The following is a 13,130-nucleotide window of genomic DNA, read 5'->3' on the forward strand; positions in this document are numbered from 1 at the left end:
TGCTTACCGTGTCCCCTCCGGGCCAACTAGACTCTCTGATATTTTCTATATTGGTAAAATTAAAACTAATCATTGGAAACATTCAACGATCCCTCGTATATGTGAAACATTTAACAAAAATTGTAATAGTCTTGATATATTTAACCTTCCGTACAATATGTACAGAAGAGAATTAATATGCTTGATTCATGCTCTTCATTCATAATTCATTTAATCATTAAATCAAATGCAATTTTCCACTCTTACTTTCCTTCAATCATCCTTTACCACTCCTTATCAATTTCCTTCTTTACCTTTCCACTATCTCCTTGTTTTGTCCATATTTATCTTATTTTAACATACAGTATATTTATTATTTATATAGTTTAAACTTCAAGCCGTCGTCGCTTTATTACAGTATTATTTAGTGAATACATATAATTGGATGGCAGGCCCTACTATGTATACATTTTATATAGTTTTTTAAAAAAATATTAATTTAACCTGTACATCTGTTTGTATTCGAAATAAATCAAATGAAAAAAAAAAAAATTAAAAAAATGTATTTTTTCGGATATTCGTTATTTTAATTGCGTATTTATGTCTTTTAGATTCCCAAAAGATACCCCTCATGTGATTTCTGTCCACTCGACAATTTTTCAAGCACAACATTCTATCTCATTCTAGTCTTTTTATTCTGGTGACGAAATTCACTCAATTGACTTAAGTTTATATTTATTATACGTAAAAATGATTAAACAAATACCCTCAGACCTGTCATAGTGCCGTGCCGCATACCGCATCCGGCATCCGGCATCCGAACATGCCGGGGCGGGGGCGGGGGCGGGGGCGGGGTAGACCGCGAAGCATCTGATTTTCATTTTCTTCCTTGCCTTGTTATTACACGCTTAGCGCGTTAAACAAGTAAACATGTTGTACAATTTATTCTCAGCTATGTTATTATTTCTAGTATAGAGTTTTATATTTATTTACAAAACAAGCAATTTCCGTTATAAACACATCAGGGCCCCGATTACATGAGAAGTTAACATTAAATTTAACTTCAATTTTATCTACATAGTAAAATTATGTTTTCTGTATGAAAAGCAGAATACACATACATTTTTTTTCTTCTAAACATGTTCAATTATAGGTTACCGACGAAGATGTTTCGAATGTTCATGCAAATATACCCATTTTCGTACACAAATATAGATTTTTCTTTTTTATAAGTTTTTTTTTATAGGAGATATAGAATTTTCTTTACGAAAATGTGTATATTTGCATACAAATTTTAAATATACTCGTCGGAAAACTGTAATTTAACATGTTTTGAAAAATACACATTTTCGTGCTAAAAATTTTGACCATTGATGATAGATGTCAAATTTTCATTGAAATCGGGGCCCAGGATTCAAGGAAAACGTGTTTATTTTATCTAACCTTTCCTTCGCGCTTACATTATTACTGTTTATAACATTTAGAAGATTGTGTCCAGTAAAAAAAACTATTCAAATTGTTATAGGTTATCTAATGATATCTCGACAGTAATTTTGAAATGTTACATATGTTTTTTTTTAAATTTTACTGCAAAATCGTGGAAAAGTATATATCGAACAATAATTATTGCTTGTGTTTTTCGAACTGTGATTATTTTTCATTTTAGTCATATTCACCTCAGCGTTATTTGATGTTTGCCTACTTAAAAATAATATGAGAATCATTGTAAAGATGAGTACCAACTTGGGCCTCAGATATTTGCTATTTAGAAAAAAATCGCCTGGCGCAAAGGGCATTTTTTTACAGATCCGTAATCGAGAATGGGCAACATGCGTTTTCTTACGTTTTTCGTAAAACAACTTTTCTCCATTTTGATAAAAACGCGACAATAACTGTATTTTTTTTCCAACCTAACATATTTGGTGCAACTGGGCCTAAGCGAATACTTATTTTTTCTTCTGAAACAATCACCGCTCAATTCTATTATTTTTAACTGGCTTTTTTATTTTATCGAAATTTGTTGTTCAATCGCTCCTGTTCTTGCGAGCGATGGTGGTTGACGATGTATCCTATAAATTTCATCAACCCATCTTCTATGCAGCTCGGGAGTCTCTTGAAATATAGTCAAATCACACCGCTTTTGTATCGGGTTGTGGCCCCGTGGCTTGTGTTGCGGACTCACAGATCAGAGGTCCGAGGTTCGAACCCCACTCTACCCCAACTTGATTTCCATTTTCTAGTAGTGAGTTACTTACAACTCGTTGAAAATTGGTAAATTAAAAGAACGATAATTTTAATTTTTTCTAAAAAAAAAACAGTATCCATTCATCATTCGCCAAGTGTAGAAAGTCTTTTCAGCCACCAGATTTTACCTTTATTACAACACATTGTAGGTATTTTCGTATAAATTGAATGTGGCATTACTTGTAATTCGTGGCAATTCTCTAAATGGATTACAATGTTGCATTAAAATTTATTAATTAAAAAATATTGGGTTGATTCGAAACAATACATGATTACTTAGGATTGTCCTTGCAGGCCTAGGATACGGTAATATACACCGGAACCTCATTTAGTCGGCTCTGCGGGCCTTAATAAATCTGCCCTTCTGGGCTAAGTAAATCGGCCCTACTGGCCTTAATGAGTCTGTATTTTTGACCTTATTATATTCCTCAGTTATACAGATTTAATAAATATCTACGCAAAAAGTTCGGTTAGTAAACGATTAAAATTGAATAGCGAAGAACCTGAAATTTAAAACAATAGCAGTCAACTATCGCCGACTGATATGTGCTAGTAAATTTAGCCCTCCGAGTTTCATTAATCGGCCCTATGGGCCCTAATGAATCTGTATTCATGGCCTTATTAAATCAGATCTACGGGTCTCGGTTGATCGGCTCTTAGGTCCTTGGTTAATCAGGATCTCGGATGCGCTATATTAGTTATCCATAAAACAAATGAAAATAAATATTTTTGAATCTTTGCGCTGTACAAGTTATCCGTAATATTAATAAAAAAAGACATATGATATTTATGGTACGGTTGAATTATTTTCGCAATGTAAAAAATAATTCAATTTAAGGGAATCTAAAATTTGAAAAAGCCGAGTGGAAGACTGATCTACCAGTGTTGTGACAAAAGATTTATTTTAAATACGAAATATTAAAAAATTAATACCTCAACTCTGGTGATATACCTATGTACCACTTTGTTCTAGGTCTCTATAAAAGTTGTATATAACACTTTAGTGTGAAAGGGCAAATATTCGCACTTGGGCTTGCAATTCGCAATTCGCAAAATGCGTGTTTTTAAAGGTCTCGATTTGATGAAATTTACCGTATTTTCAACTTCGTCTAGTACAGGTTTTAGTGCAACTGGTAATGTTCGGGGGGGTTTTGTAGTTGTCCGACGTTATCGTTAAATATGTGATTTCCGTATTGTGCAGGGCCAAGAAGCGTTGCTGGACATCTTGTCGGAGCGCTGCCGAGAGTTGCTGACGCAGGCGGACGCCCCGAGCGGCGCCGCGGTGCGCAGCCGCAGCGAGGCCGTGGCGGCGCGCTGGCGCTCGGCGCTGCAAGAGCTGTGCGCGCGGCGGGACGCGCTGAGCCCGCTGGCGGCGCGCTGGGCCGCGCTGGACGGCGCCGCGCAGCGCCTGCCCGCGCCGCTGGTCGCGCTCGCCGAGCGCGCGCGACACGTGGACCAGGCGCCGGCCTCCGCCAGGCAGCTGCGGGAGGCCAAGAGCGCCCTTCTTGTAAGTTCTAACCGAATTTGATCCAGTGTGGGAGCTTTTTGATTCTGCAAAATGCAGAACATCACGAAAATTTTCCAAATTTTTGAAAATTTATATATATCTAAGGTTTTTGACCATGTATACCAGCAAACATTCATGAACCAACAGCTCTCACCCTGAACTGGACTTCCTCGCGACACTTTTGTCGCGTTCATTTTGAAATTTTATTTCATTCGTAATACAAAAAAATGTACCGGTTATATGCTACTTTGAGAAATAAAAAAAGAAAAATCGAATACGTCGTAGAGCCTTTCATTCAATTACATCTATTCACTTAAATTTTACAAAATAAAGCGATGGATTAAACAAAAAGTCGTTTAAACAATTCTAGATAAAAAATAAAAGAAAATAAGCATCGACAAAACAAGAAGATAGTGGAAAAGAAAATAAAGAATGTGACGTGGAGTGGTAGAGGATAAATGAAGAAAAGTAGGAGTTCAAAAATTAATTTGATTTTATGGAGATAAATAAATTCATCACACGATATCGGCCAATGGTAAATGATAAGCGATTGACCACGCTTAAAATCGCCTTCACCAGCGATCGATTGACTTAATATTTTTTTAACATCTAGTTAAATTATAGCAAACATTTTAATAATCCCTTCTTTGAAATGCCATGAATCGTTGACAAAACATAATTGAACGGTCACCAAGAAAAATTGCCCGTTTGTTAAATTTTCAGCATGTTTGTTTGATTTGCAGGAGATCCTCGGGGAAGCCGAGTCTCTGAGTCCCCTGGTAGAGCAGGTGAAAGAACTGTCCCCGACAGTTCTGGACTTCCTCGGAGCCAATAATCAGGAGGCGGCACAAGACCTGGAGCAACACTTTGACAAGCTCATCAAAGACCATGAAAGGTAAGTCAATACTTTTAATCTTTAAAAAGAATTCTATGTATGTCCTCCGTGTTAATTTTTCGAACAATAATTGTGACAAACTACGATTTATGATTTTACTAGGCGAATTTATGACAGCTTTGACAAACGGTTTGTGGTATTTTTTTAAATCTGGTAATGTTCGCATTTAAGAGCAATTAGTTCAGTATAGCTGGGTAGACTCATCACTGTGGCCCGTGACCTACACCAACTCTGCCAGTAATATTTTTTATTTGTCTCTTGACTCGGGGTTCCCATCGAAGTCATCGAAGGGCCGATGTCATCAAAGATCCTTTTGCTTGGTCGAGCACTTTCCTTTTCACCCTTCCTCCATTTCTTTCCAAACTTGCTAATATTGTGACACTGGCACTGTTTTCATTTCACATTTCCAATGAGCCAAAGTTTCGAGAGCTTTTATTTGGCTCTTCAAACATTGTTTTTTTTTTGCATCTGGAGCAGTCATCTAAGGGTCTAAGGAATCAAATCAACAAATTACTGGAAAAAGTCTTTTATAAATTCACGAATTGTGCACGTTTTATTTAATTCAATGAAACGAATTCGTGATATGTAGGTAGGTAATAAAAATAATATTATTTTAATCATATTCTTTACCAATTGTTATTCCACTCGCTCTGCGCTAGTGGTCAATCTTGGTTATAATGAAACGGAAATGATCGACACTTGCAAGCTGGACCTCTTCCGAATGGTTAAAACTTGTATCCGTTGATTTGATTGTTTTGCAAACGGCAACGTTTTTTGATGTGTTATTTTACTAATCGTCTTTCAATATTTTTGTAAAGGCATTGGCGTTTTCGGTATCTTAACCGGTGTTCTGATTCAATATTATTTTATTGCACTTCTTAAGGATTAGGTAGGTTAGAATTATTCAATGACGCGCGACTTATTTTTACTGAATTTACAAATCGCAAGAATAATTTACAAGGAGCTTTCAAAAGGAGATTAAACGTCACATGTTATTTCGGAGGCTGTCAACGTGGAAAAGGACACGATATCTCCAGCGATCTTCTTTTATAATGGTTTGATAGCGTCCTCTGTTTTCGGTCTTGCGTATTGTGCCATGTTCAGGCAAGGCACACCGTAAAATTTTGATTAAGTTTTCATCGATACTTAATTCTATTGTTACGGCGAAATATCATGTAGGTGTTCAATTTCTTAATTGATCGCATACCTTCTACAAAATGAATACCGAATCAATAATTTCATTTTCGTTCAATGAAACGGAAAATTGGCTCAATAACAATGTGTATTAGTCGTAAAATATGTTAATGCGAACCTGGCCTATGGATAAAATAAATTGTGACTCGCTTCATCAAACTGTGACCTTTATTTCCATTATTGACGACACAGACTTACTATAGATTCGACGTCACACGAAGCGACGCGACGCGCCCCGCCGACACGGTTTCTGGTTAAATTATTAGTATTTTGGTCTTACTAAGTTACAACCAAAATAGGTTACTAACGCGTCAAAAATTGTAGAACGGGACTCAAATATGTAATGTGCAATTGGTCGGAAAGGTTTTCGCATAGTTATATTTTGTTTATTTTATTTATTATTATATATATATTTTTATTTTTATTTATTTCGCATAATTGATATTATTTTTATTATTCCGTTTAGCTGCATGTTTATTTCGTCTGATTATTTTTTTACTATTAAATGATACAATTTTTTTTTGTACTACCTTTTACAAAAAACTCATTTTGGGACGGATTTTTTTTTACATAAAGGTATGGCAACAATATATTAATAAGTAATAATATATGTACGTAAAACTGAAAAAAATAAAGTAAGCAATGAAATTAAAACAAAACGTAATAATAAACATTTACATATATAGTAAGAAATATCTTAGGTAAAACAAAAACTTAAAACCATGTTTCAACCACGTACCTCCTCAAGTAGTAGATTTTTAATTCATATTGTCATTTTTTTATATTCCATTGGAATCCGGTAGCCTGTTGTTATCAATTGCATTACATTTATAAGTATAAAACATTTCGTTTGTTATGTATTGTATTTCTTCAAACCCAAATTAAATAGCCTTTTTTAAAGAATAAATTACTAGCAAAACTCACGTAGACACATCATATACAGTTTGATGGAAAAAAAAAACTCTGAAGTTGTATATGTTTGAAACAATCTATTTATTCCTCAATATTAATATTCCCGCCTTCAAAATAATCACCATAGGATATAAAATACCACACTTATCCCCTCGTTTTTTCCATTCCTCGAATCATTTATGAACGCACTTTTTGTTTTTCAGTTCCGTCAGAAATTTGCTTTTTATCTCTATGGTCGCAAAACGTCGTCCTTTCATCTTTGGGATCCGGAATAAGTGCACACGGTGGCTGAAGCACTGATTTTTTGACAAAAGTCGTGATTTGTGCTCTGTAATAAAATTCGCTGATTACACCAAAACGCGTCTCACTCGTTTTTTTTGTCTGTCAAAAACCAACAGGGCAAATAGCAAATGTCCGAAAAACTACGGATGCATATAAACTTGTGTACCAATCTAGGAAAAAATAGGTTCTTGCAATAAATTACGTATTTAAATTTAAAATTTAAAATTCAATTTTTTTTTTTATCAAACCTTAAACGAAACAATATATAACTGGGCCAGTATTCTTTATACTGTCCACAGCATGCGATTGTTCCGAATATGACATAGTCTAAATAACGTTTTGTTTGATTTATTTATAATAAGTTCAACATAAAGTTTTATAAGTAAAAAAAATAAGCTCGTCCCTCATCAACTGACAAAACGTTGTTTTATGAGTTTATTTTTTCAAAAATAAAATAATTATGTGCTTGTTATTATATTATTTAAAGTACAAGTACTTAGTATAAAATAATATAATAAGATTTAAATGTCTCACAAATTACCGTCTTTTTCAGACCATAAGACGCACTTTTTTACTCTGAGAATTCAACCAAAATTGGCGCGAGTCTTAGGGTCCGATGCATCTTATAACCTTAAACATTGTTTTTCTAAAAATAATAGATACATTTTGGGGTGCGTCTTATGGTCCGATGTGTCTTATCATTCGAAAAATACGGTGAGATTTTTCCTTAAGAGCTACGATATATTTTTATTTCCGACGATATTAATTTCATTTTAGATTTTTTTGTTTTCTTTCAAATCACGCGTGTAACGAACGCCGCGCCAAAAAACGCGTTACTGTCATAACAAAAACGGAATATTATATATCCCGTTTCCTGCTTTCAACGCTCGGTCGCCCCACGGTATCCTTATGGCAGACACCACGACTATAATTAACTTAAGCATCTAGCGTCATGTGTCATCTATTTAGCACCTCCTGGGTCCGGTTTATTGTACGTGGCCGATTCACGCATATTTTAAAATCGAAATTGCGTCACGAAATATATGTGAATTTTAAATCTTGTGATCTTTCAGTTTGTCACGGTACCAATTATTTTATTATGAATACTTTATAATATATTTCTTCCGTTGCCTGTAATTTTTACACCGTTTATTAAAATTTTATCTAGCAAGCTTGCGTACAATACACAATTAAAACCTAACGATAAGTAAGCTTTTAGTTGCTATAATAATCTAATTAATTTTGACGCAGTTCGGAACAAAGCGCCGGGATATAAACCGGTGTTAGATTATCCCGATTTATATTATTTAATTGCGGGTCTTTTGAATTAGGTAGGTTATGATTATCAAATGATGCGTTTGTATGTTTAAATGATATGTGATTAGGATAACTTTCATGAGATTTATTTTCACTAAATTTACAAATGACCAGAATAATTTACAATCAATAGTATATGAAAATAAAACGTTGTTATTAGTGTTACACAATTTTATTATTTTACAAGAACACTACTACAGTTTCGGGAGAGCACTCCTCCCATCGACGGGTGATATAAAAACAGTTTTTACATCATGTAAAAGAATACAATTGTGTAACACTAATAATAAAGTTTTATTTTCATAATAATTTACAATGAAGTGTTACGCAGTCAATGCCGATTCAATGAATAATATTTCAATCGAGAGATTAGAAATCAAACGTCACATGTTACTTCGGAGGCTGTCGGCGTGGAAAATATAACGATCTCTCTTGTGTTCTCTTTTTATATAATTTTACACAGCGCCTTCTGTTGTCGGTCTCGCGTATTGTGCGATGTTCAGGTATGGCTTAAAAATTAAAAGTTTGACATTAATTTGGCCAAATTTGAAAGAAAACAAAACGGAGTGTGGAAGAGACGATTTAATCATGAATTAGAGGCACTGCACGGCAAACCCACTAAATAGGGAAAATTCTCTTACATCAATGGGCGAACCTGACATCGTAAAATTCATGAATGAATGTGATCGTATCCCCAGTAAAATTATCAATACCACTCCAAACGACAGACGAAGCAGATCAAAATTAAGATAAGTGGATGATGTGGAAAGTGACTCGAGAATAATTGGCGTGACGAACTGAAGAAGAGCCACAGCGTGCAGGGAGTGATGGAGACAGATTCTGGCAGAGACCAGGGCTCACGACGAGCTGTAGCGCCATGATGATGAAAAAAAAAAACGTAGGATTTAAAAATCTGAAGAAAAAAAAATGCATTTTTTGGAAATCAAAATTTGGCTAAAGAATTTGGAAACAGACATTTTGTAGTTGGGCACCGTGTTTACAGAATATAATACCTCAATAATGTGGGTTTTAAAAAAAAAACTTCTGTAACATGACTTAACGAAAGGTCGTCGTTACTGTTTGTCGGCGAAGATCGCTTTATAAATATAGTATTGTTTATTTTTTAACCGGTTAGCAAACTATTAACATTAAAAATAAATAATCTTTCATATACCTACATCTATACAAATTTGCTTTAACTACAGTAATAAATCCGTGCATATTGTTTTCGGAATATAATGTATACTCTGGTATAAAATACGAATATATTTTATATGTACACTACACGTCCAGGTTCAGAGGTGGGACAAGCAGCGAATCCAAATGGTAATAATTCCCCGCTGACCTGTCCCTTCTAAAAGGCGCACATTTGGTCACACTGTTCTGGTAGCGCACGAGTATAACGTCATTTTTATATATGTTCAAGGATCGTCTGAATGTCAAGTTTGAGGACCTTGTTTAATTGAAGTTGTAATTTTAATGTGTAGCCTAATAATGATGATATATATGTATTAAATTAAAACATGAATTCATTCCTGTATTTTAAAAATGTTGCCTAAATGATGCGACAAAAATATTCGAAAAAATTCACAACGGGTGTATCATGTTAATATGTTTTTATGAGGAACTGCAGCCCTTCGGGAAATTAGATACAATAACTGTTTTCTTGCGCGCGGTAAACATTGTAGTCACATAGTTTCCTGAAAATGTACTCAAAAATTTATTTATTTATTAAATACAAACTCATCACGTCACTGGTTCATGTAAATCAACCAACGATTTTTTTGTATTTCATTTATTAGGGATATCAACAGTAATACATGTAAAAAAATATTACAAATAAAATGTTCAGAGCATAAAACCAATGACAGATATCCACAGAAATATATTAAATACTCGTACAATACATGCTAGTGTGTTTGTGTGAGTGTGTGAGAGGGTGGGTGAGTGGGTGTTATAATGGAATGAGGGTGGACATGTGTGTAAATATTATTGCACAAGTGTCAAAAATATAAAAATATAAAACATATTAAGAATTAGAGATAAAATAAGATTTTATTATAGAAACTAAGTATAAGACAAAAAAGTTTGTTTTAAAACGCGAATTTTCAATGTTAATTTGTTACAATCAAACGGATCAGAAAGTTTAAATTATATTCACGAGCTAAACGTATAAGTGGAGAGTTCTGGGCATAGTTCGATTGGATAATACCGATAAGAGAGTTATAGAAGATTTTCGGTTTGCTTGCCATCAATGGGCAGAACTGATCAAGAATAAGCGGAAAAGAACCTCTGACGTCACACGCGGAGTTATTTCAGAAATACAAAACTTCAAAAAATCATATCGGTTATAATACGAAATATAAAAATTGAAAAAAAATATTTTTCGCTTATTTAGATTTAAAAAACCACTGAACTTCCTCATTGTGTAAGTTGTTTGTTACTCGTCTTATAAGTTGGCAGTATCCTCACCCGTCGAATCGTCGTCATTCGGTTGGAAAATATATGTAGCTAAAAATGCTCCATAATTGTGCAAAAAATGCTCGATCTGTAGTCATATATCTGCATAATTTCATAACGGATAAAACTATAAACAGCTGTTTAACGTAGCAGCGCCTTCAGAAAAACAAGTTTAAAAAATATGTATCTAGCACGATATTAGAGCTCGCTTTATATTTCATACTAGAAATGGTTAATATTTATTTGAATAACTTAATAACATGAACGTTTGCCAAAATAATAAATAAGTGATGACAGAATGACAACACCGCACCGTCGCGTTCGTGTTTACTTTTATTCAAAAATAATTAAATAACTTATGAAGACATGAGAAATGGAGCCAGAAATATTTGGCTTACTTTCCATCTAACTTCACTTACCGGCGCGATGTGAATCCTACATCATCCTAACTCCAATCGCGACGATTATCGTTATCGTTAAATAACACAATAATTATGTTACGTTTTACGCACACACCATTTCTATTCGACACCCAAGCGTGTAATTTTAGGCAATTTATTATTGCATTCCAGTTTTTCTGTTAAACTTTCACTAAATAAATTTTATCAACGAACACATGACATAGCAAATTGATTGGCTGATGTACATAAATCGGCGGCTTAATGTCGCTAAACTTAATTGAGTTCTTATAAATATTAATCACTAGCAGCGAATATGTGTCAGTGTCTATCATATTTTAGTTAAAAGATTGCATCTATCAACACTTAATAATACTCAACTTGAATAAAACCTTGAAAAACAAAACAATTTTAGACCAGGATTCCAATGAATCCGTTGCGAAATTCGGCTAAGCATACTCGTATACGCTTTAACTGATTTATGTGTGTTTTTTTATAAGGTCATCGAGTGGGATTTTTTTTCGCTTACAAGTAATCGATTAAAATTAACTTTCAATGCCACTGCTTAATTTCCCCTTAAATGTTTATATACTGCAATTATAGTTTTTTTATATTAATTTGATAGGGCGAAACGCACGCAGCAACTATAATACCGCAAAATGCTTAGAGTAATGCGCACGCTGCTACGGCAACTCTAAGGTAATCTCAGATAAGAACGCAAAAAATGTTCCTTTACTTGTGTAGTTTACTACCATCGCTGAACAGTATGTCACAGCAGTTATACAAAACATTTCATTACATTTTTAATAGTTTATATCAGCGTTAAAAAGAAGAAAATTGAGGATTTTTTTAAATTTCAGATTGAAATGCATACATTTTCAGTTGGTGCTATAAAAATTATATATCTGTTTTACTTGCAAAATTAGCCCAATAATTTTTACGAAACACTGGGTAACGAACCATTAAGTAGGGTCAAAATTATCAAAGATTTCGGGGTTTATTTAAATACAAAACAAAATTTTAAACATCATGTAGATTACATAACTCGTAATAATAATGTTAAGTAATAATGCGCCAAGCTATAGAGGAGCCCAAACGTAGGAAAACCATTCTATGACTATTGGGTATTAAGTTAGCTACAGTTCGCATCAAAACAATGGGCCGTACTCAGGTTGAGAATTGCCAAATGAATATTAATTTGCATTGTAAATGCTTTTAAATATTTTCCTGTGTATTTATTATTGCAGGGTTATTCCAATTTATTTTTCTATAATTCGCCCATATTTATTTCATAAAACTGAAAATACATCTGTGTGTTTATTTTTTTATTTATTTATTCATTTCAACTCCATGGAACCAAAGTTTTGTGTTGAGTTTATTTGTTTGTTCATCACATCTCCGAAACGGTGAGTCGTAGTGGCCTGAAATTTGGACACGTCATTTTAGATGCGATTTCAAGGTTAACGTTGCTATTTTCTAGTAAAATTTTAATCGAACTCTACTCGATAAAGACTCAAACTTTATATAGGTGCTTAGTGCGGCCCTGACATATTGCCCGTAATCAAAAGAAAAAATAGTATCTGAAGTAAATATGTTGACGTAAGAAAAGTTTTTAAGCAACATAATACACGTGTCGGGACAATAAATGCCAAAAATCAATGTTAATCGTGAGAAAGTATTCTTCATCAATTACCTGTGAAAACTGACTCCTTTAACACATGTGACGCTCCTACTGCTGCAACCAAACATACTGCAATTCACCATAGTCGATTTTTATTTATTATAACGTAAATATCCAAGTTATTTGCAAAGAAAGCCAAGCACAGTGACAAAAACATCCGATAGGACCGTTATGCCTATGTTGTCAAATAAAACAAAATGGTTGCCAATTTGTTGCTAACCAACATCCTTCGCGTTTTATGAAACATAGTGACAGGGCTTC

At 33.9% G+C, this 13,130-nt stretch overlaps 1 protein-coding gene across 1 annotated transcript in view; it reads left to right on the top strand.

Annotated features, from left to right (window-relative positions):
- Positions 1-13,130, top strand: part of Msp300 (Muscle-specific protein 300 kDa) — a 170,428-nt gene that overhangs the window by 66,029 nt on the left and 91,269 nt on the right. Inside the window, exons 23-24 of the mRNA XM_088224344.1 lie at positions 3,425-3,730; positions 4,474-4,625. Coding sequence (XP_088080470.1) covers positions 3,425-3,730; positions 4,474-4,625 — 458 coding nt within the window. The remainder of the gene's footprint in view (positions 1-3,424; positions 3,731-4,473; positions 4,626-13,130) is intronic.

This window comes from Micrasema longulum, unplaced genomic scaffold (genome assembly GCF_059751315.1).
Source record: "Micrasema longulum isolate JH-2025_06_02 unplaced genomic scaffold, ASM5975131v1 h1tg000280l, whole genome shotgun sequence".
NCBI lineage: Eukaryota > Metazoa > Arthropoda > Insecta > Trichoptera > Brachycentridae > Micrasema > Micrasema longulum.